This window comes from Anastrepha obliqua, chromosome 5 (assembly GCF_027943255.1).
Source record: "Anastrepha obliqua isolate idAnaObli1 chromosome 5, idAnaObli1_1.0, whole genome shotgun sequence".
Classification (NCBI taxonomy): domain Eukaryota; kingdom Metazoa; phylum Arthropoda; class Insecta; order Diptera; family Tephritidae; genus Anastrepha; species Anastrepha obliqua.
The window spans coordinates 112,117,178-112,144,328 of NC_072896.1; the positions used below are offsets into that span (position 1 = coordinate 112,117,178).

Below are 27,151 nucleotides of genomic sequence, written 5' to 3' on the forward strand. Positions count from 1 at the left end.
TTAAAAAGAACATAATTTCAACTATATATATATATTCTTATTTATATACCAGTATGGCTGTGTTCAAAATAATAACAGCGGGACTTAGTGCAAAGTTTTGATCATTCAAATATTTTTCATTTTTCTTCTTTGTTTGTTATAAAAATATAGTGTTCATACTACAACAAAAACCATATAACCCAAATTTTCAAATATTCTAAAATTAAAAAAATAAATTAAAAATCTTTCATCAAAATTTCAAACTTTTTAGTCACACAAATTCTGGGTATGCAGGTTCGCAGCCCATAGATAATTTAATTGGGTAATTTGGGAAATTCATCTTGGTTTTTAAAATTTTCTTTCTCTATTTGTTTTACTGACAGTGCTGTGCATTTTCTTCCATATAACGAATGCTCGAAATTTTTTTATCTAGTGAAAATGCAATACCCCTGTGAAAAAAAAAATTGTCATAAATCAGCGAGATTTTTGCGCAACTTCAAACTTTTTATAGACATTTTATAGACTTTAAAGCTGCATAACCAAAACTTTTCTACAGATTCTGGTTAAAAAATGTTAAATTGTTATGAATATTTTTTTAATTTTTGAAAATTTTTTATAAAATTTTACATTTTTTAAAAAGATGATTTTTGTTAGGGTTTAAACTATATTTGAAAAATTAAATTAATTTAAATTAAAAAAAAAAATTTAAATCAAATAAAAAGTAAAAAAAATTGTCAAAAACCAAAACGGTTTTTGAGCCACTCGAATTTGGACTTTATTGATTTGGAATCGGCATACCCAAAAATGTTTCTAAAAAAGTTTCACCTTAAAAAGTTTTAAATTTTGGTAAAAATTTCATGAATTTTCAAAAAAATTTTACAAATTTAAAATTTTAAATTATATGATTTTTTTATTATATGATATTTTTTTATAAAAATAAAATAGTTTTAAATTTAAATAAATTTCTGTGAAAAAAAAAGAAAAAAATAAAAAGTACGTAAATAATTACAGCCTTACAGGATGTAGCGCCGCTATTCCTCTAAATGCAGGTATAAAAATGTATGTATGTTGCCATTATTAATCTACTGGATATTTTAAATATTCAACCGCATGTAGAAAAAACTATAATAAAAAGAACTGTACATACACACACACGAATACATAAAACAACGCCACCATAATAGGCCACAAGAGAGATGATCCAAATTACGGCGGAAGGAAAAAAATTAAAACAAAAAATATATTGCAGAAAGGATAAATAAACAAAGTGAGAGCAAAAAAGTAAAAATAAATGCCTGAAGGAAGCAACACGCGAGAAACTGATAGCAACATACATATTTACTACAGGCGGCATTTAAGCGGAAAAATATATATATTTAAGTGGGCACATCTACAGTTACCGGCAATAAAGTTGGCCAAGGTAATCGGCTTGCACTTAAAGCGCAAGCCACTAGATTAAATGCTTATTTTATGTATGTAAATGTGTTTATTAACCTAAATACTTTAATCGAAAATCTTGTGGATCAGCTGCACTACAAGAAAGTTCTTTATGCTTTTCTTAACCAACTTACGAAACTCAAGAGACTTGGCTCTACATCAACTAAAAAATAAATAAATAATTGGCGCGTACACTTCTGTTAGGTGTTTGACCGAGCTCCTCCTCCTATTTGTGGTGTGCGTCTTGATGTTGTTCCACAAATGGAGTGACCTACAGTTTCAAGCCGACTCCGAACGGCAGATATTTTTATGAGGAGCTTTTTCATGGCAGAAATATACTCGAAGGCTTACCATTGCCTGCCGAGGGGCGACCGCTATTAGAAAAATGATTTTATTAATTTTGCTTTCACCGAGATTCGAACCAACGACCTCTCTGTGAATTCCGAATGGTAGTCACGCACCAACCCATTCGGCTACGGCGGCCGCCTCCCTACATCAACTATGCTACGTAAAAAGCAGTCTAAAAGTCTCAGTCGAGAAATTTTCATATCCTCTAACTAAAAAAAATCATGTACTGGATTTTACGGAGTACTGAGTCACCATCAAAATCGAGCGTCGCACACTTCGTGCAGTACAAAAGTTGAAAAATCGACCAGCTAAAAAAAGGCTCTTATTCTATACAAATACATGCAATTTTTTATCATTTGAAGTGTATTTTGCCTGAAGAGTAGTATTAGAAGAGGCCAACGAAAGGCAGGGATTGGCTTTGGATATTCTTGGAAAAATCATGAGAACATCTCTTAATACATTCGAGGGTGTGAATGCTATATTAATTATTTTCATTTGCCACAAAATGAATTGGACGTTATACTTTTCTAATTTTAGAGGCATTTATCCGATAACACCGCTAGTTTTATTTTGGAACAAAATATACCAACGCTTATTGTTTAGTTTTCATTATGGCATTTTTTATGACAAAGAGTGCTAGTGAAAAATCTGACATTTTTTAGTGAAAACTCCTTGCATTTTTCTACTGAAAAGTCTGCCATTTTTCTAGTGAAAAAACTGTTATTTTTCTTGTAAAAAGTCTGTAATTTTTCTAGTTAAAAGCCTCTAATTTTTCTAGTGAAAAGTCTGTCCTTTTTCTAGTGAAAAGTCTGTAATTTTTTTAGTGCAAAACCTGTCCTGGTTCTAGTGAAAAGTCTGTAATTTTTTTATTGAAAAATCTGTAATTTTCTATTGAAAAGTCTGTAATTTTTCTAGTGAAAACCCTGTCATTTTTTAGTGAAAAAACCTGTCATTTTTCTAGTGAAAAGTTTGTAATTTTTCTAGTGAAAAGTCTGTAATTTTTCTAGTAAAAAGTCAACCATTTTTCTACAATAGTAAAAAGTCAACCATTTTTTTAGTGAAAAGTCTGTTATTTTTCTAGTGAAAAAACCTTTCATTTTTCTAGTGAAAACCCCTTTCATTTTTCTAGTGAAAAGTCTGTAATTTTTCTAGTGAAAAAACCTGTCATTTTTCTAGTGAAATACCTGTTATTTTGGGTCACTTCAGTTTGAGTCTATTGCAAAATCCTAAAATGGCATTTCGGGCCAAAGAATAAAATGAAAATTAGGCAATAGCATCGTGTTTCGATCCTCTCACACGTACTAAAATTTATTTATTTAATTAATTTATTTGAAGAAGTCAAGAAAATATGATTTCAGACTGACAACTAAAACTAAAGAATAATGAAAATATATACAGTGGGTAACTTTAATATGCGATTTTTTATTATATTATCCTAATTTGTATTGAACTTTTTTAAATAGAAATAAAGACGAATTTGCGAAGAATTCTGGAAGGTGTAAGAAAATAATTTTTGACTTTGAAGCAGAAATGGGCAATCAATGTCACCTTCAATAACATTGCAAACAAACCAGAGGGCAAAAACCGATCTTCTACATTCTAAATAATTCAATAAAATAACCATTTTTTGTTCATAAACGTTTGAAATTGAAAAAAGAAGTCTCATTTCATAGGTATCTGCCATAGTCTCAACTCAGGCATTATTTCTTTCCCAGCTAAATCGCATAAGTGCATCTATAGAACCACAACTGTTCTCAGATTTCCCGAATCTCAATGACTGCCACTGTATGCGTGGCTGAAAGTACGAATAAAAATACTCGCTTTGGGAAAAGTATGCGCACACATACAGTTTTATGGTAACTACATGTAAGTGCATAAGTATTTTATGTTGTAAACGTTATATGAGCGACGTGTCTGTGCTGCCATGCACATACATACGTACATACATACGTACGTGTGAGTAGTTGACCATGGCGCGCCTCCAACAGTTGCTGACAGCAATAATCAGCGGCATTATCATGCTGTGGGCAGCTCAGTAACCAACATTAACAGTTTTTGTTGTTGTTCTTATTGTCGGCGGTGATGTTGCCTAGCACACACAACATATGTAGTGATGGTGGGCAACACGCCTGCGATAAATTTGCTTTTATTTATTTATTTGCGATGTGATGCAGGGCAAAAATCACGCAATCGCCACCAAAAAACAATGGAAGTTCAAGCACCAAGAATGTAAGTACAAAAAAACACAAAAACAAAGAGAAACAAAAAAAATTAAAATTATAACGAAAACGAAAATGAGAACTGAAGCAAAAAAGTCTGCAACACAAAACATATTCACTGTTCCATGGCGCAATATCAAGCAAATCATGACCTCACAGCCGGCCTTGAAGTAATTTCCCATCGGACAATTGCACAGTTGTTCACATGCTCACATATACACGCGCAGTGGAGTAGGTGGTTGTGCCGGAAATGCAATGTGGCATAAATTTTTTTCGGCTTGCGCATGGGTCAGCTGGCGGACAGTACAAGTGAGCTTTGTTTTGCTGTGGCCAGAAGCGGAATTGAATACAGTATGTATGTATGTATGATGTATGCATGTATATGTGTATGTATGTGTGTATGTATGCATGTATGTATGCATGTATGTATGTGAATATGTATGTATTTTCTTCAAAACAATGCGCCAGTAAAGTATTGCACAAAAGGATTTTACAAAGCTTCAAAAAGCCGGATTGTGGCACTAAAGATAATGAAGTAACTGTGAAGGAAGTAAATGTGAAAGGAGGTGCGAATCACTACGAAATTGCGTGTGAGGTCCTTCAGTGCTGCTGCTTTTTCGGTGCTTTTCACAAATGGTTGCAAGAGGTTCCTTTATATGCATGCACATTAGGGTGGGTTAATTTGTAGGGAACGCCGTTGTTCGATATCGCGTCCAGCAGATTCCAGTACTGCCTAATATATAAATAAAAAATACTAGAGCATAACTGTAAAGGCAGAAATTGAAAACTATTAGTATTAGGCAATTCAATCCAAAGAGTTTCGCGTTTTAAGTACCTAACATAGGATTTTGGCCTAGCGATACTTGGCTAAATGGCAAAGAAATTTGTTGTTGGATCGAAGAAGCGAGGGAATCCTTTTTGAAGTATAGAAAAGTTCTTTCGAATAGAAACTTGAATATTAAGTACATCTTCGGTACCTTAAATGTTATGTTTGATTTTTTTTATTGTACGGAGACCCAAAAGGTAGCGAGTATGAACAAATTAGAGGCGTCCGTGATTTGGTGCTATGTGCGAATAATGAAACTATAATTGACAGACAAAATCAATAACAAAGATGCCTTAACTAAATTTCGAAGGGATAGAGAGCTGGTACTAACGTTAGAGCGCCACCAAACCGCATACCTATGTCTTATTGCAACTGCAAAGTGCAAGCCAAAATCAAAGGCAAGCGAGGAATTAGAAGAAAGCAAATGTCCTGGCTACGTAACATCTGAGAGTGGAGAAGTTTAGGGACCATTCGGCAGTTAATTAAAGTAACACGAAGCAGAGACAATTACCGTAATATAATACTAAATAGTTTAAAGTTATAAACACCGCGGATGGGATGACGGTTCTGAGGTGGCTGTTGAATATAGAATTATCAAAGCTAAATCATCTTTCGGCATCCTCGCTCCATTTGTGCAAAACAACAGTATCAGCCTTCACACCGAGCTGCGCATCTTCACTCGAACGTCAAATCCGTTCTATTATATGACTGCATCACCTGGAAAGTAATTGCGAAGATCACGAAGTGCCTGCAAATGCTCGTAAATCGCCGCCTTCGTCGGATTTTGCGAATTTTCTGGCCAACTAACCTTGTCGACGTTGCATCAGACATCAAAACAAAAAGGAAATGGCTATGGATTGGCCACACGCTCAGGAGAAATGACGACAATGTCGCTAACCAAGGGTTGCGCTGAAATCCATTTCAACAAACTGATAGAGGAATGTGCAGACTAAGTACCACTTGGCGGCGCTCAACAGAAACCGAAATGGAATCTCTTGGATTATCGTGGAAAAAACTAAGATCCCTAGTACAAAATTGTGTCTGTTGGGAAAGAGGAGTGGTTGAAGGCGTATGCTCTTAACAGCAGTTAAGGGATCTTTTAGGAATCAAACAAACGCATAGACAATGAGAGTTATGGGTTTGCATCATTAAATGGACGGACGGATATTTAGTTTTAACATATAAAAAGTGGGCATCGAATTTATGCGAGGTGGCTAGCAATTTGTGTACTAAGTTAGGGAGAATTTTATGAAGTCGTTATCGAGATAGGTGCATTTATGAATAAGTGGGCGGGGCACTGCCCCTTTTTCCCGAATTTTACTTTCATCGTATTTCGGTTTTTGGGTTAATCAATTTTGAATAATTTTTCCCCATTTATTTTCCTTTTTTGAAAATTACTGTTATATGGTTGTTGTTGTAGCAGCATAAACATTCGCCATACATAACGCGGAATGCTGCTGAAATCACAGTCCCTGGCCGGGTATAAACCCGGGTCGTACCGGTTACATGGAACTGTCTGCCGTGGGAACGACCATTATATGGTAGGTGGGCGCGACTATTGAGCGTTTTTGCCCATTTTCAATACTGCCCTACCTTGGATAAGGAGAAAATATATTCTTTTATTATACAATTTATTGTGTTTCTCTCCTCATTCTAAGCATTTTAGCATATATATGTCTATCTCGATTATTTTATGCTTTTACATACAATGCAATTAAAACGTATTGACTTTTTTGTTTTTGTTGCCTAGTGTTCTTTGCTGAAATCCTGATAAAACTATTTCCAAGCTAAATAGCTTAAGCTAAGAAATGCTTTCCCATCCTCGCTTAGTGTTAAAATTTTTTAGCCAAATGAAGGTGCGAAATAAGAAACTGAAGCATATTTTGGAGAATTAAAAAAAAATATTTAAGAACAAACTAAGAACAAGTGCATAGCACTAAAAACAACCAAAGCATGAATACAAAAACAAAAATTTTTTTCCTAAATAACAAGGTTGCAATATAAAACAAGCGTTCCATCCTTCAAATACATACAAAAGTACCGGGAACTGTTCAATAAAACGCAAAATTATTATTTAATCTTCAAAGTTTATTTTGACGCCTTCAAAATAGGCTCCATTCGAAGCAATACGCATATGCCAACGATCCAGTCATCAAAGCACCTTTTAAACGCGTTTGAAGAGATCTTCTTCAGCTATTTCAGCGAATTCTCCTTAATGGCCTCTTTCGACTCACATCGGCGTCTGCGAAGTGGCAATTTAAGTTTTGGGATAAGGAAAAAGTCACAGAGGGCTAAATACGGTGAATACGTTGATTGCTCTATGATATTTGTTGAGTTTTTGATCAAAAAAGTGTTCACAATATGAGCCTTGTGAGACGGTGCGTTATCATGGTGCAAGATTCAAGAGTTTTCTTTCCACAAATTGAGCCGTTTCCTACGCACATTCCCTGCAAATCGTCGCATAACTTCCAAATAATATTCTTTATTCACCGTAGAACTATTTGGACCGAATTTCAAGTGCTCAACATCCATGATAATCGAAGAAACCGAGTAGCATTACTTTCTCTTTTGATCGACTTTAGCGTGAGTTTTTTAGGTTTCGGCTCATTGGATAGCGCCATTCAGCCGCCTGTTGACTGTTGACTGGTTTGCATGTCAAACTCATATACCCACGTCTCATCACCTGTTATGATGCGCTGGATAAACGTTGGGTCCGAATTCATTTGCTCAAGCATGTCCTCAGCCACCTTCTCCCGACGAATTTTTTCAAAGAAATTCAACTCTCTTGGAACGAGTCGAGCAGCCACGCGTCTCATGCCCAATGGTTGGTGTAAAATGTTGCAAATTGATTCCTGAGATACGCTAAGGTCACAAGCTACCTCCCTCGAACTTAAATGATGGTTTTTCAGCACTATTTCCTTGACTTTGTCGACGTTTTCTTTTGTTGAAGACTTGATGGGCGGCCAAATCGGCCCCAATCTTCCACGATTTTTCGGCGCTCCACCAAACCTTATATCACTCGTACACCCGTGATTTCGATAAAGCACGCTCGTCATAGGCTTTTCCCAACATTTTCAATGACTTGGCACATGAAATCCCGTTCGAAACACAAAATTTCAGACACATTTTTTGTTCGATATTTTTATCCATGGTGAAAATCGCAGAGCACACCTGCGGTTGACTTATATAATTAAATGCCAAAAACAAGCTAATTGACAGATCACGTTCAAACTCTGCGCCACTATAGAGGACAGTTGTACAAACACTTCAGCAGAAAAAATTTAGACATATGTGTAACGTGCGCTTTTTAAATGAACAATTCTCGATATTTTTTTAACAGAATGTAAAAATAAAAAAAATAAAAATAAATGAAAAAAAACTGGTTTAAATCCTCTTAACACGCAACTACTCGTAGAGTTATAAAAAAATGAGAAAGCTTTAATTATTAGAAATAATTGCTGAGTTCCTAAAACATAATTTTTGAATAAATAGAGGTAAACTTAGAAATTAACCAGATCTGTATCAATGACTTTTGTCATGACGTTATTTTGCACATCATAACACGAATATCATAAACTTTGCAATATACAAATAGTAATAATTTGTAGTATACTTAAAACACTGAGTAATTCAACCATTTCAACTACTCTTCAGTATTAAACTTAATCAAAAGTTACTAGCCAACAAACATTAACCAAACTTTTAACTATAGAACATAAAAACAATTCTTACCTGCTATCCTTGGTAATTTCCGCATTTTCATGTAGGTCATACAAATCTTGAGAGAAGAGCTATAATCACGCGACCAAACGAATGCACGCACACACGCAAAGTGGCCATGATGAAGCAATTGAAGTAGAGTTGCAGACGAAAGGCCAACGGCAATGTGGCAAATAATCAGCAGCATCAGCAGGAGTGACGCAGCAAATAAGAGATGAAAAAACCAGAAAAACAAAAACAAGTTGTCATTAGTCGTATGCAACTGGCAAACATTAGCAGCTCATTAGTGTCGGAGCGTAAATGCAAGCAAATGGGTGTTACGTATACGCACTGGTGGTACGCAAGAAGTGATGTTTTTTGCTGCTTAGAGTTAGTAAGCAGTAAAGTGCGGCCGACGAGTACTTTAAATGATTTGCAATACATTTTCACTCATTGTTTTAATGGTTTAATAGTTTTTCTTTTTTTAATACATTTTTTGCTTTTACTAATATATAATAATTTTTCGCTTCTACTAGTTTTTCGCTTGACTTACCTCGCCATTTTCTGGTGGATCGCCGTTACCGAATGTGGAAGCCACCACAAACAAAAGTGATTCATGTTCGATATTGGAGATATCGTAGTCGGACATGCAGTAGGTCTAAAAGAGAAGAACGGAAGGAAAAAAGTTTATAAAATACTTGAAAAAAAATTAAGTTTCAAATATATTTTCAGTTGATTTTGATGAGTTTTTTACTAAGAGATGAATGAATGAATTTCCATGAAAACTACCACTTGTTTGAGTATATTCTTTTATTTTTTTTTTTTTATTTTTTTTTTTCGTAAATTTGGTATAAAATGTTTACAGGTCCATACTTTCAAGACTCCCTTTTAATTCCTCTTCCAAAAAATAATAAAAATAAATAAACAGGTATATTTTAAACTGAAAATTATACAAAAAAAGAGGCGAAAACAAGATAAATTTTTTTTATTATTAATTTTAAAAATGTGTTTAAACTTTTAAGTATATCTACTTATATAAACAAATTAGTCAACATTTTTTTTAAATTCCCATTTTTCAGCCATCATAATAGTATTGTTCACACATTTCTTTATAGTATATTTAAGTTATCGTATATTACAGGCATTTAATGTGAGCGTAGCCTTTAAGAATTTTCCACTAAATACGTACAAAAGTATTTGCATGGATATCATGCGGAATTTAAGATTTATATGCAGCCAAGGTAGTTAATTTTTGCGCTTTAGTTACTGAAGTGCGACTACTTCATTGTCGTTGATACGTTGGCATGCCAATAAGTATGCATGTGTGTGTGTGTGTACAGGCCAACTACACCTGGCTAATCACATTTGCAAGACAGCATATTTAAGTAGTTAAAATGGCTCTCTATACAAACGCACACGCGCTACACTTGCGCCTATAAGTATGTATGTATATATCTCACTTGGTGTAATATGGATGAGAATGTGGCAAATACCTACTGCCCTGCAGGAACTATTTTAGCCAGTGAAACAAAACGCGTACTAAGATCTACTTAACACATGGGCTGATACAGGGTGGGCCATATAGCGTTTGCTTTTTGAACCAACTATTTTTTTGAGAATGGTAACACAAATGACATGTCAAATGTGTTCATAATTTACTTAAAGGTTTGACATTTACGAAATGGGACGCTATACGCTTGAACAAAATTGGGAAATATTGAAAACTTATTTCCAAAGTGGTTAGTCTTCTTCTTCTTTTCTGATTTTCACATCGGTGTCTACGTCAATAAGCAAAATTGTCGGATTTGGGGCTCAGAACATCCACACGCTACTGTAGAGAAGCAAATGCATCCACAACGAGGCACAAATTTGGTGCAGTTTTTGGTCTGGCGGCATCATCGGGCCATTTTTTTTCGAAAATGAGCGAGGAGCCGCGGTTACAGTAAATGGCGAGCGTTACCGTGAAATGCTTAACGAGTTGCTTCCAAAAATTGAAGAGGATGACATGGACGACATTTGGTTTCAACAGGACGGTACAACTTGTCACACTGCCAAAGTTACACTCGAACTTTTGGCTACCGTTTTTGAAAACCGAATAATCAGCCGAAATTCCAATATCAATTGGCCGCCTCGGAGCTGTGATTTAAGCCCGTTGGACTATTTTTTGTGGGGAGCCGTTAAGGACAAATGCTATGGAAACCATCCAGAGACGATTGATGCTTTAAAACCCGAAATCGAAGTTGCCTTTCATGAAATTGGAGCCCAAACAATCGAAAATGTGCTTAAAAATTGGATTGATCGAATGACCTACTGTAAAGCCAGTCGTGGTAGTCATTTGAACGGTATTATTTTTTATTCATAAATGAAAATGTTCAATCTTCAAAATAAAAAAAAAGTTTAAAAAAATATTGATTAGTCTTTTTTTTTTATAGCCGATTCAAAAAACAAATTTTACATGACCCACCCTATAAGTTCCGGGCCTAACACTTAGATGGCAATAGTTTTTGCATTCGCCCTCGCAAGTGCCCACATGTACGAAATTCCGCTCAAATGAAGAGGTTGTCACTGAAACTGAGGCCTATTTTGAGGCAAAAGATAAATCGTTTTCAGAAGTGGTATTGAAATGTTAGAGCGACCCTGTAGTGATTGTGTTGTTCTTGATGGGAGTTATGTTGATGAATAAAGCTAACTTTTAACAAAAACAAAAAAAGTGTTGTCTTTGTTAGATCCGGTACTTTTCAGCCCATGTCATACATATATTTCAATGCAAAATTATAAAGCACCACATATTGACAGTTTTGTCACCATATTTGCTTTTTTCCATTTCACTCATTTTTTTAATAAAAATATGGCTTCCTATTAATCTAAATTTTAAACTTTGTACACGATTTATAAGAGTTCAACAATTGAACATAAAAATTAAAATAATTTTAATCAGAATTTGTAAAACAAAAATTTGGGTACAAAGTTTTCCTGTCCAATAAATTTTAGTTCGGTTTGTTTTTGACCATTTTTTTATTGCTGATGTTGCAAAGTGGTTTAATATAAAGAAAAATTTTGCGCATTCGTCAACTGAGCCAGTTTAAATCTGCTCTTTACTATATTACAATTAAATAGACATAAAACTGAATACCCAAAAATTTTCTTTTTCACTTATTTATTTGTTATTTCATTTTATTGGGTCTAATAGAATTTTCATGATATTTTATTTTGAGGAGTTTACTTCAAAAAATTAAAAATCTAAGATTAAACTTAAATTTTGGGTGGCTTTGGCTGATACACAAATATTCCATTACGGCAATGGCCCCTGTGTCCGGTAAGTTACATGGATATGTAATTTCATTTTGTCGCATTCAACACTGGTCCTCAACTGACCAAAAAGGGATATATGTATATATATATATATATAATTGGCGCTTACACCCTTTTTGGGTGTTTAGCCGAGCTCCTCCTCCTATTCGTGGTGTGCGTCTTGATGTTGTTCCACAAATGGAGGGACCTATAGTTTGAAGCCGACTCCGAACGGCAGATATTTTAATGAGGAGCTTTTTCATGGCAGAAATACACTCGGAGGTTTGCCATTGCCTGCCGAGAGGCGACCGCTATTAGAAAAATGTTTTTCTTAATTTTGATGTTTCGCCGAGTTTCGAACCAACGTCCTCTTTGTGATTTCCGAATGGTGGTCACGCACCAACCCATTCGGCTACGGCGGATATAGAATGCCTTAATTCTCAGCTTCCGCATTCAATACTACAAAGTAACGAAATATCGAAAAGCGAATGCGGTGGAAACAGTTGGCTCTCTCTCTCTCTCTCTCTCTCTCTCTCTGAGGCATTGGCGTGCGAAATTTGATGACTTTCGAAGTCAGTTTCTTGTATCTACTTTCAATTTCTTATATCGAAAAAAATAAGTCTCTAAATCGGGTACAAGCGCAACACTTCATTGCTAGTAAATTTTCCTGCAGGGTTATGCATCGCTTCGCTTGTATGAGAATGTGGCAAGTAAGTACAGTTTGCTTAGCACCGCCGGATGTGTGATCCCCTTCATGTGTCAACAAATACGCTCATCAATTATATTGAAACCGAAAGGCACAATCAGCCCTTGAACGTTGTGGGCTTTACTGCTGGAGCAACACGACACACCGACATGGTTTTTAGTGAGGTATGTAAGTATGTACAAAAGTCCATAGGCTTTGCAGTTTGTCTTAAATTGTCGATCAATTGGGCCTGAGTCAAATGTCTATTAAATTGGCTATTTACACGTAACGTACCTTTTAAGCTGTTTATCCTAACAGAAACAGGCAAACATCCACACACCCCTGCTCCCTTAGCCACACGCAAACAAAAAGAAAGGAAGGTAGCAGCAGACGTCTCCCACTTTCGCACACCTGAAGTGCCAATTTACGTGTTTATTAGCAATGAAGCTCTTGATATTATTGACACCGCAGGACAGATGCAACAGATGGAATACAGAGCAGAGAAATGTTAGTGTGTAAGTGAGGCTGCTAGAGCCAGTGAGTGATTAGTGGGTTGTCAGGGCGCAATGCTGATGAGTGCTGCCTTATTGCTTCCACATAAGTGCGTATGTATGTATATATTTACATAAATATTATTCTGTTTTTTTTTGGTGGTGTAGTAATTTTCGCAGCGTCGGTAAGGGTAAATGATGATATGTTCAGGGTTAAATAATTGATTTCTACGTTTCGGAAACATGCGAAAAGTGGCATGTTTTGATGAGGGATGGGTCTTAGAGGTGCATGTCAAATGTGTATAGTGCTTTAAGGTTCGAATGTACTTAATAAATGTAAGTAATGGAGTTTACAGTGTGCTACAAAAATTTTTCGCTACCAAACTTTTGCTTGAAATCATATTTTTACAAACCCACTGTATTTGTTCAAGGCTACATAATGTGCACAAATAATTATGCGAGAGCTAGATAAGAATTTTATTTCTAATCTCTTAAACTATTTCTACAATATGTTGTGAATTCATTTAGCTTGGCCTGACACTTTAAGAAATGTTAAACCTTTTAACTCTCTTTCAAATCTGTTCTCAGTTTGCTTGCAATACCAAATTCGTGTTCTCTTCACACGCCACTGAGTACTGGCAGAAATAGCTCCATCAATTCTTATACTATTTTATTAAGCAATCTAATTTTACCATAAATTGTTAACTTACATGTGTATTGAAGGCATGTCCCATCAACTCCGCCAGTTGCTTTGCATACTGCTCCGATTTACCCGTCTCAGTGGCATAGAGAACTGTAGCCTTAATACGTTTCGACAGAGCGCGCAAATACAAAAACGAAGTGAACATAACGGCTCTGAAAAGAGAAAGCGGGGGAATATATGTATGTATATTAAATGGTAATAGAAAATATTAATTAGCATGCATAAATTGTAAAATCTTGTGAAATTAAAATTTTTAGATGCATTTATTTTTAAAAATAGCTTTAATTTCTGGTGGGACTACTTCAGTTGATGGATCGGCATATTCAAAAGTTGTTGGCTCATTTGCAACTTTGAGAATATAAAATTTGTAATATTACAGCAAAAGTTCATTTTTTTATTGTATTTTTTTTATTGAAATATTAAAAATTTATTTACATTGCAAGCTATTCCATCTAGTTAACAAACCTAACAAGTATTTTTTTTTTTTTTTTTTTTTTCAAAACATGAGCACATTATAACAATAGGTGAACGGCAGGGTTCAGTGATTTGTTCATTTTCTACTTTCTTGTGCATATTGCTTCATTACAAAGAGTGCAAACTTCAACATTGATGTGCTGTTGTATTCTTTTTGTACATTCTTAATGCAGTAATTCTTCTCACAGTACTAACCACCCTCTACTCAAAAAGTCTCTCACCATTTGCATCGTGATATGCATGGAATACAAAGACTAGTTGCCGAAGATAGCATACAACAACATACAACGTAGCCATTTGAAAGAAAGGTGAAGAGAGAGATTTGCCAACTACGATATTATATTTCAGGTTAGAGACAGTCGACGAAACGAATAAAGCAAGAAGAGCTTTAGGAAGGCGCAAGCTACACCAACAATGGTGGGACCCAAGTACAGTTTTTATAATATTTGTCAGTAGTTTAGCTAAAAAAACTGAGCGTATGTGCAGTTGCAGAAGAATTCTATAATAAATTATTTTAATAATTTATATTTATATTTAAGATTTAATATTAGTAAAACGTAAAAAAAAATCTAATAAATTTTCAGTTTAGTTGCGAGACCAAAAAAAACAAAAAACAAAAATCAAAAAATATCACATTTATCTCATTTACACTTAAGTATTTAATTTTTAAATATTTGCTTTCTATTATTTAAAATTAGATTTACTTATTTTTTTACTGAGATGCTGTTAAAATTTAAAGTTGTACAACTTAAGTACAAAACTTTGCTTTTTCAATTTAAATCTAAATAAATTTAAAACTGGTTGATGAAACCGATCACAAGTGTATTAAAGTGAAGCTTTCATTGTAAGGGGTACTTTTTTATCGCACCGAAATTTCGAAATAATCTCAGTCTAAATAAATTACTTTTTTTTATGTGCATCCTTCAAAGAAAAACTAAAATCTGCATTCCTTATTATAAATTGCATACAAAATTTGTATATATTATATATAATTTTTCAACTTAGATTTTCACTAGTCTTCTATAAAAATATAGTTCATTCTTTAATAAAAGCTATTATATAAATCAAAGTATCGAACTTAATACAAAACTAAGAAAAAATCATAAAATTTGCATCAAAATGCCATACTTCCTAATCGAAACTTTTAGAAAAATTTTGAGAACGCAATTTTATAGTCCATATAATTTCAGCGCTTGCATATTGCGCGAGTTGATTTTTGACAATATTTTTCGCTGACGGTGTTGCGTATTTTTTCCACATAAAAAAATTTCAAGCCTTCGTTGTATGTAGAAAATTCATAAAAGCGCCAGCAAATAAATTCTCAAGAATAAATGTGACTTTTGACCCACTTCAAACTTTTTAAATGAACAATTCTCGAAATTTTTTATTAAACCAAAAATTTAAAGAGCTATAAACTGCGTACTCGACATTTTTTTTTAATTTCTGATTAAAAGAATAGAAATTTCGAAGAAAATTTGTTGAATTTTTGCACAAAGTTCAAAAATTGCGTGTACATATATGGATTTAGTGGGAGAATAAACTGTTTTCCCCAAAAAAAAAATTATTTAATTTTTATTATTAAATATTAAAATGATAAGTAAAGGGTGTTTTTTTTAGAGGTTAGGTTTTCAAGTTGGCACTACTTTTTTCGTAGATGGTCTTTTTGACAGCTGTCACTTGATTTATGCTCAGTTTGGTTTGCCATTTCATAATGAATAGACTTACACCTGAACAACGTTTGCAAATCGTGCAAATTTATTACGAAAATAATGGTTCGGTTCGCGCGACGCATCGCAAGAAAATTTTGTTCAGCGATGAAGCTCACTTTTGGTTGAATGGGTATGTCAATAAGCAAAATTGTCGCATTTGGAGTGAACATAATCCATAAGCCATTGCTGAGACGCCGTTACACCCTCAAAAAGTCACTGTTTGGTGTGCTCTATGGGCAGAGGGAATCATTGGTCCGTATTTCTTTAAAAATGAAGCCGGCCATAATGTTACAGTCAATGGAGAGCGCTATAGAGCCATGGTTAATGACTTTTTCGTGCCTGAATTGGACGATGTTGATGTGGACGACCTTTGGTTCCAACAAGACGGCGCTACATGCCATACAGCCAACGCAACAATCGATTTATTGAAGGAAACTTTTGGTGAGCGCATTATCTCGCGCCGTGGACCTGTGGCGTGGCCTCCAAGATCGTGCGATATAACACCGCTGGGCCGCTTGTGGGGCTATGTGAAGTCGCTTGTCTACGTAGATAAGCCCGAGACGATTGACGTCTTGGAAGAGAATATTCGGCGCGTTATTGCTGACATACGGCCCCAATTGCTGCAAAAAGTGGTCGAAAATTGGGCCTCTCGGCTGGAATTTATTCGAGCCAGCCGCGGCGGCCACTTGCCCGAAATCATTTTTAAAACATAATGGCAAACCCTTATCTTTATAATAAAGCTAAATTCTTGGCCATAACATTAAATTATATACGTTTTATTTCATCTTTAAAACCTAACCTCTAAAAAAACACCCTTTATATAAAGACAAATAAATTGTTAAAACTTGTCAACTAGTCTTTGTGTTTTAAGGCACCTTTAATTCGTCACTTCTCTGCTTGCTATCTCTGGGCTTCGCGCACTTGACAAAAAATGTTCATGTGAAAGCAGGAACAAAGTTATCGATCAAGATTCTCCGCTAGCGAGAATGCTTATGCCTCATAAAACTGATATAACTCACTATTTTCAGTCCTGCTAGATCTCTTTCAAGACAACTTTATTGCGTTGGAATTCATACAGGGAGACTTCATTGCGAATTCTCTATTGGTACCGCCCGTCGTGCTCTCACTTCTTGCAATTGTTAGTTTTTATTCTACAGTCAACAACAAAATTGAGAAGAACGAGAACAGAAGGGGTGTTGATAGAGCACGAGCATCACAACTAAGGAGTTGAAGCAACAAAGGTTTGCCCGTACGAACACGCACTCTGCAGCTCTTTTCCAGTGCAACAAATATATTTATTTATTTATTTATATGTAGGAGTAATAGTTATAAATAACCAATACACTAAAATTTAAGAAGAACTCTGGCTACTAAGGCCTTTGGCTCGAGAACAAATATATGTTTATTTATAGCAGTTGCTTCATCTATTCGGCACTCGCTAATGATTGGCGAATGGCAGAGGTCTATAGCTGTATAACGTAGTGTATGTGTATATAGTGAGAGCAGGACTCACAAAACTCTCGCGGCTACATTATAGGTCCACGTATAAGCACTCAATGACATAAATTTTATAGTTAAACTATTGGCTATTTAATTGACCTTTTCCGGTGTCGTTTAAAAAAATCCTATTCTTTAGCTGCCAAAGAACACCCGCTACCACTTATTTATTTAAAATTACGCTTACGCAAAAGAAGTGCATATCAACTTTTTTTGTTCTTATTTGTATTCCATTCAGTTTAAGGGATTAGTGTCACATTTGTGTTCGTTCAGCCGGTAAGCATTGAAAATATTACATTTCTGATGATTTTAAAACTGCATAACCGAGATCTGAACAAACAAATATGTAGGTGCAAGTGCATACATACATACATACATATTTGTATCTCTACGTAATACTTTCCTGACTTCACCGAGACTGCTAAGTAATCTACTTAAAGGATAATCTGCTTGTAAATGTGGCAAACGGCCAGTAAAGTGACATATTGCATGCCTGCACAGTGTGTGCAAATGTGTGCATACAACCACATACACTACACACAAATTTTAAAACAATACAGTTGTCACAGTCTGCATATTTTGCATTGAACCCAATGCAGTGCCGACTGATAAGCCTTCATTTTCATGTCGCTTTTGACATTTTGTTCTTTTACGAACTTCTTTTCTGTTATCATTAGTTTATGTTTTGCTTTCTTTCACTTCATTTTCAATTCGCTTTGTTTTTATAGGTTTTATTCTCACCTTGCAATCTGCTTAAAGTTGAATTTACGTCTCGGCTTGATTTCACCACGTTCCTTTTCCCATACGTGCACCTTCCAGGCAGGATGTTGATAATCGAACGAAGGCCTCAGATAGTAGAGGGCGAATTCTTGATGATAGACGGGCGTCACCGAACCGGAGAGTGGGGGTACAATCCAAATCCAATCAGCCGGGCAGCCATTGCTAAAATGTTGATATTTTATGATGAAAGAAATAATTTAGTTAGCAGGCATGCAGGCGAATATGTGATTGACTGGTAAGTTTTTGGAGTTATTGAGGGCTTCTTACAAAAAAAAATTTTTAAATGCATATGGGTGCTTATAACAAGCATACTTTAATAAAATAATAATGAAAAAAAAATAGTAAGGATGCAGCGTTTTTGAACATAAATTGCACAAACTTAAAAAAGAGGTATATATAAAATTCATTTTCGAACTGCAACTAATAAAAAATAACTGAATCGATTGGATCAGCTTTTCTCCGCTATACAACTTTGAAATGTTTGCTTGCAATCTAAATTAATCCAATGTTTAAATTACTTCCTATTAAAATTTTGAAAGCAAAAAGATAAGAGACATTTTCTTTTAATTCCTGCATGCAAAAATGTCTATGCCATCTTGAATGTGAACTAGCCAGTACAGTTTAGAAAAAGTGGCAGGGCAACAGTATTAAAATTTGTAGTGACGGTCAAGCTGCACTGAAAGCTCTTGCTAACCCACGCTGCTCTTAGAAGTTAGTCGGTGAATGTAAGACCAAACTGAACACTGTTGCAAAACACTGGGTCCCTGGACATTGTGGTATTACCGGGAACGAGTTAGCTGATAAATTGGCAAATGAAGGATCTGCAAGTATGCCACTAGACCCTGAACCCTTCCTCGGTGTCAATTCCGCATCGATTCAACTATGGATTGATGACTTCATGAGGTCTACCCACAGAGGTCGTTGGTCTGAGTTGAACGCGTGCACAGTAGCCAAGTGCTTTGTGAAAGAACCAAACAGGAAAATAGCGACCTTTCTCCTAAAACTCAGCAGAAAGGACCTGAGAGTACTGGTGGGTGTAATCACAGGGTACAACGTCTGTGGTCAGCATATGGCTACCATGGGGGTCGTGGACAGTCCGATATGCCTATCCTGTCGTGAAGATGACAACAGTGCAGACCATTTTCTTTGTAGCTGTCCTGCATTTTTCAGAATCAAACCTAGGATATTGGGTTGCGATTTACTGAGTATGGACAAAGTTCATACTCTTCCTCCTCTCTTAAAATTCATCAATGAATCCAAGAGATTTGTGGAAGAGTGACCTCAATTAATTTATCCGTTTTTACCATCCACTTTTTATCTTTCCTATCTCTATTCCTTCTACTGATATCTATCCGGGTGTAGTCAATGCTCTACTCACTGAGTGCTTGGACTTGTCCAGCCAAACACAAATGTATTCATAATTTACATAAAGGTTTGACATTTACGAAATGGGACGCTATACGCTTGAACAAAATTGGGAAATATTGAAAACCTATTTCCAAAGTGGTGAGTCTTCTTCTTCTTTTCTGATTTTCACATCGGTGGCTACGTCAATAAGCAAAATTGTCGGATTTGGAGTTCAGAACATCCACACGTTGCTATAGAGAAGCAAATGCATCCACAACAAGTCACTGTTTGGTGCGGTTTTTGGTCTGGCGGCATCATCGGGCCATTTTTTTCGAAAATGAGCGACGGTGCAACTTGTCACACTGCCAAAGTTACACCCGTTTTTGAAAACCGAATAATCAGCCGAAATTCCGATATCAATTGGCCGCCTCGGAGCTGTGATTTAAGCCCGTTGGATTATTTTTTGTGGGGAGCCGTTAAGGGCAAATGCTATGCGAACCATCCAGAGACGATTTATGCTTTAAAACATGAAATCGAGGTTGCCATTCATGAAATTGGAGCCCAAACAATCGAAAATGGGCTTAAAAATTGGGTTGATCGAATGGCTTACTGTAAAGCCAGTCGTGGCAGTGATTTGAACGATATTATTTTTCATTCATAAATGACAATGTTCAATCTTCAAAATAAAAAAAAAAGTTTAAAAAATATTGATCAGTTTTTTTTTATAGCCGATTCAAAAAGCAAATTTTACATGGCCACCCTATAGTTTCTATAACTCCTGGTATGTTGCTTTGTCACTCTCTACTCTCTCGTATATATATACAGTCAACGTCAAAAGAAAGGGCACACTATATATTGATAAATAGCTAAATTATTTATTTACTTTTTAATTTCAATTATTGTTTTATAAAAACATAGTTCATACTACAACAAAAAACATTTAAAGCAAAGTTGCAATCGAAATTTCAAAATTTTACTCAGAATTTTTTTTTAATTTCAGGTAAGTAATTTTTTCACGCATTAAATTTTGGTATAGTAAAGTGCAATTTTCAAGTAGAAAATTAGAAATTTTCCTAAAAATTCTGAGTGAAATGTTTGAAATTTTGATGAAAATTTCCCAAATTTTTTTAAATTTTATACAAAGTTGGAATTTTTTTTTGTATAGTTCTTTATGTAATATGAACTATATTTCTTGTAAACAAATAACTGAAATTACAAAATAAGTAAATAAATAGTCAAAACTTATCAATGACGCTGACAGCGCTTAAAGGCAGAGCAACTCATGCCGGGCCTAGTTCCGGAATGCTAGCGCAATTTCATTTAATTGAATTTAATTTTACTTCAAACTTTTTCATATTAAATATTTATGGACTCTATTTTACTCACCGTGTTTTCGACTCATTCTCAAAATGTTTCATGAAATTCTCACTGGCCGTGTGGTGATCCAAAATAGTGATATTTCGGCTTTGGAAAGAGTGCAAGACAGCCAAATTGACTTCAACCAATGCTTTGTCCTTCCACAGAGACGAAGTGGTGCGCGTGTCCAATTCCATTTTAGTGGCAACGGTCTTGAAAAAGAAAATAGAGAAAAATTTTGATACATATAAATTCAATTTATGCCAAAAAATTAGCTATTAAATAAGAGAATTTTTTTTTATCAAATACATAGCCATACAAACAATAAATGTTAAACACAAATTTCGCAGTTACAAATAAAAGTAGTACTCGTGATTCGAGCATAAATCGTCCTTTCCTCTCCATTTATTCCGCTCCCCACTTACCTCCAATACATTTCGTCGATTTGTATCACACAAATTGCGGCAACCGATTTCGGTGGACATATACCAACCGCTGAATGCGGTTGCGGTAAATTGAATGCCACCCACATCGAACATCATCGACGAGACAGCAGGCAAAGCGTACCAGCGCAGCGCAAGTTCGGCGAACCACTCATACCTGCAAAAATAAAATGTAAAGTCATGATTACATAAAAAACTGTATGAAAATTGAAGAGTTAAAAAAGAAACATCTGCTGGCACCTAAAAGTATGCTGCTTTTGCGTAAAAATCAATGGCGCAATGCAATAAAGCAGTTTGAATGCGCGTTTAAATTGCATATGCAGGCATATAAACATATAATATATGTACGTACATCTGTGCATACAGGGTAGTCCAATCATAAGGTTTTTTGATAATAACCGCTTATTATACTATACTGAAACCAAAACTAGCACGGGATTTGCTAATATTTTTTTTGAAAGAAAAAACACTCGATGGATTTGCAAAAGTTCGCACTTTTTCGATTTTTTTTTACGTCCTACTAAATTTGTCATGTTTTTCAGAAAAAGTGGAAAAAATGGTTAAAAAATATTTCTGAGCGAAATAAAAGGTTGAGACATATACACTAAAATTTTAAGGGGAAATATTTTCGTAGAACATTTCAACTCATTCTTCTTCTTCTTCTTAACTGGCGCGATAATCGCTTACGTAGTTTTAGTATTCCAACTCAGTAACTCCCACAAAAATGAGTTTTTTTTGTTTTTTTTTCAGCAAGTACAGCACTCAGACAACATTAAGTCCATTGCACTACACTCGGGTTCCATTTTTAAAATTTTCTTGAAATCTGCCCGACCTCCGAAGAAATCTGAGTAGATCTTGTGGTGCCAAGGAGCCAAGGTGGTCGCATCTTAACACATCAGTGCCAAAGTCTGCTTCAAGTCTGATTCTAGCAAATTACGGTGCGCCGTCTCACCCTCCTCTCCACATGCCGAGCAGAGCGCACTATCCGAGATGCCCAACTTTTCCATGTGAAAGTGGTCCCACAAAAAGTGGTCCTTCGTCAGTCCAACCAGCCGTCTGCAGTCCCTTTTGCTTATTAACAGGACGACGATTTCAACGACGGTCGATTGAACATGGCAGGCAGCATCAGTTTTCTCCATCTGCAGCATCTCTCTGTGTGCCAAGCTCACTTGTGGGTTGAAGCAACTCGTTTGCTAACCGTGGCTTTGATAGCTGCAGAAGCGGGTGGCGGAACGAGATCCGGCCAAAGAAGTGGCCTCAGAGCCCATCCTAGCTAAAGAGTCGAAAGTCTCCCATGGTCACAGATGCGTACAGTCCAAGAGGAAAGTGTAGTTTCGTCTCGCTGGATTCCATGTAGACACCAGAGTCATTATGGTCACACATAAAAGAATGCTTTTGAACCTTACTTCAAGAAAACGCTCAAAAAAAGATTGGAAAATTGTTAGAGGATCAAAATTTTGTAGAAAATTATTCTTCGAAAAATTTTACTAATGGTCTTCTAAGGAAAAAGCTTCATTGCAAGTTGTAGCAAACTTATTTTCAAAATGCGTGCTGTACTGCCTTAACTGTACGTTTGGTGTGAAGAGACTTGGACGAGACGCATTTCAATCTTGCCGACTAAGTTAACATTAAAATTATCGCTTATCGAAGATTATTATGGTAATGAATCATCTCTCTCTTTATTCTTGTTCTCCCTTTTAGGACATAGGTCCTCCTCAAAATGCTTCCAACGGTCACGATCCTTCGCACTGACTTCGATTTCATTGAAAGATTTCTCTGCAGCTTTAAGTTCTTTTTTGGGAGTTCGCTTCCAAGTACATTTAGGGCGTCCTTTTTTCTACTGTCTGGGAGGTTATAATCTAATATCGCTTATCGAAGATTATTATGGTAATGAATCATCTCTCTCTTTATTCTTGTTCTCCCTTTTAGGACATAGGTCCTCCTCAAAATGCTTCCAACGGTCACGATCCTTCGCACTGACTTCGATTTCATTGAAAGATTTCTCTGCAGCTTTAAGTTCTTTTTTGGGAGTTCGCTTCCAAGTGCATTTAGGGCGTCCTTTTTTCTACTGTCTGGGAGGTTATAATCTAATATGCAGACAAGCATATTTCTGTGGGATCCTTTCAATGAGTATGGCCAATCTAACTCCACTTCCAATGCATTATTTTAGTCTCAATGGGTAATTGACTACAATCCGCGCAAAGCTCTATGGTGTTGATTATTCTGGACAACCAAATCCGCAATAAACGTCTTAAACATTTGAACAAATCATGAAGTGATATAAATGGCTTCGTCGTTGTTACAGCATAAAATATTCCTTAGAAATTTTTTCAGAGTGCTTGTCCGAGTGCTTGTCTTTGACCGAATATAAAGCCGCATTTCTCTGGCAACGTAGAACCTGCAGCCAAGGAAAGTTTTTGGGAATAGTGTGTTTTTGTAATAAATAATGTCGAGGTTCTGAGTGCATTTTAGGTACAAAAAAGATTCTCATCAAAACCATTTATTTTTCGGTAATCACATAAAATTGTCATTTATGGAGCATGAATTGGAAAGCTACCTCTGGTTTGGCGAGACGGCAATTCATGCGTGGAAGATGATAGTTTGGTATTCATTTTGGAGTGGTTGCCTCATTAACGCATTTTTTTGCTGGAAATTCCATTTTTAATTTTGGCTCTTTAGAAGCTGACTGTGAATATATACATACGTTCCATACGTACCGTTAGTTTCCCATAGACTAACAAATAAGCGGACTTTTGTTCAACCAGCTAAACTTTTCTCGAATTTTCAAAGCACCTTCGATGCTATGCGGATAATTTACAAACCCTCCAGACGCCCATAGTAGTCAAACTTTTGAGAAAAAGCCAGAAACCTAATCATAGTTAGTTAGAGCCAGCCACATGAATGAAATCATGTTTTATAAATAAAGCGAAAGTATTTTTTTTTCTATGAAGCTATAAAATTTCAAAGGAGTTTGAGTTTTGTTCATTTCATTTTTAAAAACACACTTTCATTTGAACCACCCTGTACATATTTCTGTACAGTATAGCCCGCAGTTCTCTGGGTGAGCCTGTGAACTAACAAAAGTAAATCCACTGTAGAGTGCATGTGTATGTGTGCATGACATCTGCATGCCGTGAAATGGGGATAGTCAAACATTTACCGCTGGCCCGCACGCCAAGTAGTAACTATGTGAGATGCACTTCGGGTATGTACGCCCATGTATGGCAAACAAAGTATGGAAAAATTCGGTTGAAAACTATTTAATGGTGTTTTACTGTTTTACGATCCACACATATAAATTGAAAATATGCAGTCGTACAAATACTTAATTTTTTTTTTTTTTTTGGTTTTTGTTAATTTGCCACTTTGTTGCGGTTTTGATGGTTGGCAACTCAATACTTGTTGGAGCTTATTCATATAAATGCGCAGAATACAAATATATTTGTAGGTGTGAGAATGCATGTATTTGTGTGCGTGTTTTAATTCCACAAATTTGAGGATTAAATGGCTTTCAAGCGCTTGGTGAAATCTTCGCCAAAGGAAACTAAATGTACAATATTAAAGTCTAGTGAAGAATTTTAGCTTCTAGTACTGCTAATGCTTCAAAAGCGCGTGCGTAGATTTTACAGCTTCTCCAATTTTGCTTGTAATTTTTTTATTTTTTGTTTTTAATAAACTTCTTTACTTACTTTGGATGCGAGAAGGGCACCTCCAATATCAAATCAGGTGGATATTCGAATAGTTCAGGATCTTCGCCATTGGCAGAGACCACCAATGGAAGAATGTCCCACTCTGTGCCTTTGCTCTTCCAACCCAATTTCAAGCAGACCTGCAAGGAAAGGAAAATAGTAATTTTAATTACCAAAATTTTATTCTTAAAATATATACATATTTGACGTGTGACTATTTGGTTGAAGCTATGATTAAAAGAAAGAAAACCATATTTTTTAATACCAAACTTAATATTTATATGTATCTCTGCTCATTTATAAGTCAGTCGATATGTTGAAAAATTGAGTAGCAATCGGTTGGCGCTTTATTCGCATGTATTTTCGTTTTACTTACAAGATCTTCTGGAAACTCTTTCTAAAAAATTTTTTGTATAAAAAACAATCTTACTTTTTCTGTAATTCTTCAATCCCCTAAATCTGATTCTATCAAAAAATTTTCACCTCAGGTTGAGTGAAAATGATTGAAAGTGATAACAAATTTATTCTCAGTTTTTGATCCTATCTCAAGTATTTCTAATTTATCTCTTTATTCTGTGTCTTGTATCTGTGTTGTGTAACGTCTTCTTTGTAAATGATGAATTTCGTACAAATGATTGAAATTGAAAATTAATTATGAACACAATGAAAATATCGCGCGACACAAACAAAGCACAACAATATTTTGACCAGTTTTGACTTTATTTATTTCTTCTGTAGATTGGTCATAATTTTTTTCTATAAAATTATAGCTCACCGTCTCACAGAAACCATACAAATACAATTTTACAATTTTTACAATAAAATTAGAAATATGCCAAAAAAATTGCATCCCACCTTCAAGGCTTTTTAACTAGAACTTCTATACAAAATTTTGCTATGCAACTCTATAACTTACTAAAATTTATTACGATAGTTTCCAGTTGATAAAATGTGCTACTGATTTTTATAATTTTTTTCCAAAATGGTATTGAGCACTTTCGCCACATAAAAACAAAATTTCAGACATTTTTTGCTAGCAAAATTTCTGGTTTTTCGGCACCTTTGGATACAGCAAATGAAAGATAGAACTAGCATAAGACTGATCACAGATTTATTAGGAAAGGAATGAGAGCTCACGTTTGGCTGGGGAAAAACATGCCAGCTCACTCATTAGTTGCGAAGCAATTTGTAATGCAAACAGCTGATATCTATTAATAAAAATACTATTTATTATTCAAATCAAACAATATAGTTTACTCATTCGCATCATTTCAGAAAAACTACAAAGATTTTGTGAATTCCCTTAGCGAAAGAATTTGAAGCCTACCTCAACCACCACAAAAAAAAAGTACTCAAATGGTTGCGTAATATCTTTTGTTCATAAGAAAAAATCACACAGCTTAGATGTTTATTTACATAAATACTCACATCAGTGAACTCAGCATTTATTGGATCACCAATAATTGTGCCGTCACTCTGTCTGTAGCCGGCATAGGAAATCAGCTGACTATTCCAGATGCGATAATCATGGAGACCATCGGTGCGCTGAGGGAAAATCGTAATGGCTGAACTGAAAATAAAATGATATGCAATTAAATAAATTAAAGCTAATAAAAGGAATAAAAAGGCAAAGCAATTGGTTAATGAAATAAAATAGATGAAGTGAAGTGGAGTAATATAAAAAAGTAAATTTAAATCAAATAAAATGCAATAAAAAATATTTAAAAAAAGTAAAAACAATGAAGAAATAAATTAAATTAAAATAAAATGAAAGAGTTAAATCAAAATAAATTAATATGAAAAAAGTAAAGAATCCACATACACGTAATTATATTTATTATTACAACCCAAACAGAAATTTTATATCAGCGCTGCGAACACCCATAAAAATTTCCAGTGGGAATGGATCGTCACACTGAGCTTGATAACCCAAGAAAACCCACACAATGAGTATTAAATTGCTTTAGCGCCTCGTGTCTACGTAAGACCCGTTTATAAATAAACTAATTCTGCGTAAAACTAATCTAATTCTAATTCTAAAACAGGCACTCATAAATGACATTTGGAGGCGTCATAAAACTGTAGCTCCCTCCAATCGTGGAAAAATATCAAGACGCGCCCCACAAAGTTGGCGTTTAAGCGCCAACTATACGTGCACACAATTAGTAATCACTATGC

At 35.2% G+C, this 27,151-nt stretch overlaps 1 protein-coding gene across 2 annotated transcripts in view; it reads right to left on the reverse strand.

Annotated features, from left to right (window-relative positions):
* The window catches only part of LOC129248198 (nitric oxide synthase-like), a 50,924-nt gene that overhangs the window by 11,821 nt on the left and 11,952 nt on the right, over positions 1 to 27,151 (reverse strand). For both annotated transcript variants that reach the window (XM_054887660.1, XM_054887659.1), the window contains 8 exons: positions 26,402 to 26,543; positions 24,974 to 25,113; positions 21,267 to 21,441; positions 20,872 to 21,053; positions 18,100 to 18,300; positions 13,686 to 13,830; positions 9,062 to 9,166; positions 8,542 to 8,600 (listed from right to left, as the gene is read on the reverse strand). In XM_054887660.1, coding sequence (XP_054743635.1) covers positions 8,542 to 8,600; positions 9,062 to 9,166; positions 13,686 to 13,830; positions 18,100 to 18,300; positions 20,872 to 21,053; positions 21,267 to 21,441; positions 24,974 to 25,113; positions 26,402 to 26,543 — 1,149 coding nt within the window. The remainder of the gene's footprint in view (positions 1 to 8,541; positions 8,601 to 9,061; positions 9,167 to 13,685; positions 13,831 to 18,099; positions 18,301 to 20,871; positions 21,054 to 21,266; positions 21,442 to 24,973; positions 25,114 to 26,401; positions 26,544 to 27,151) is intronic.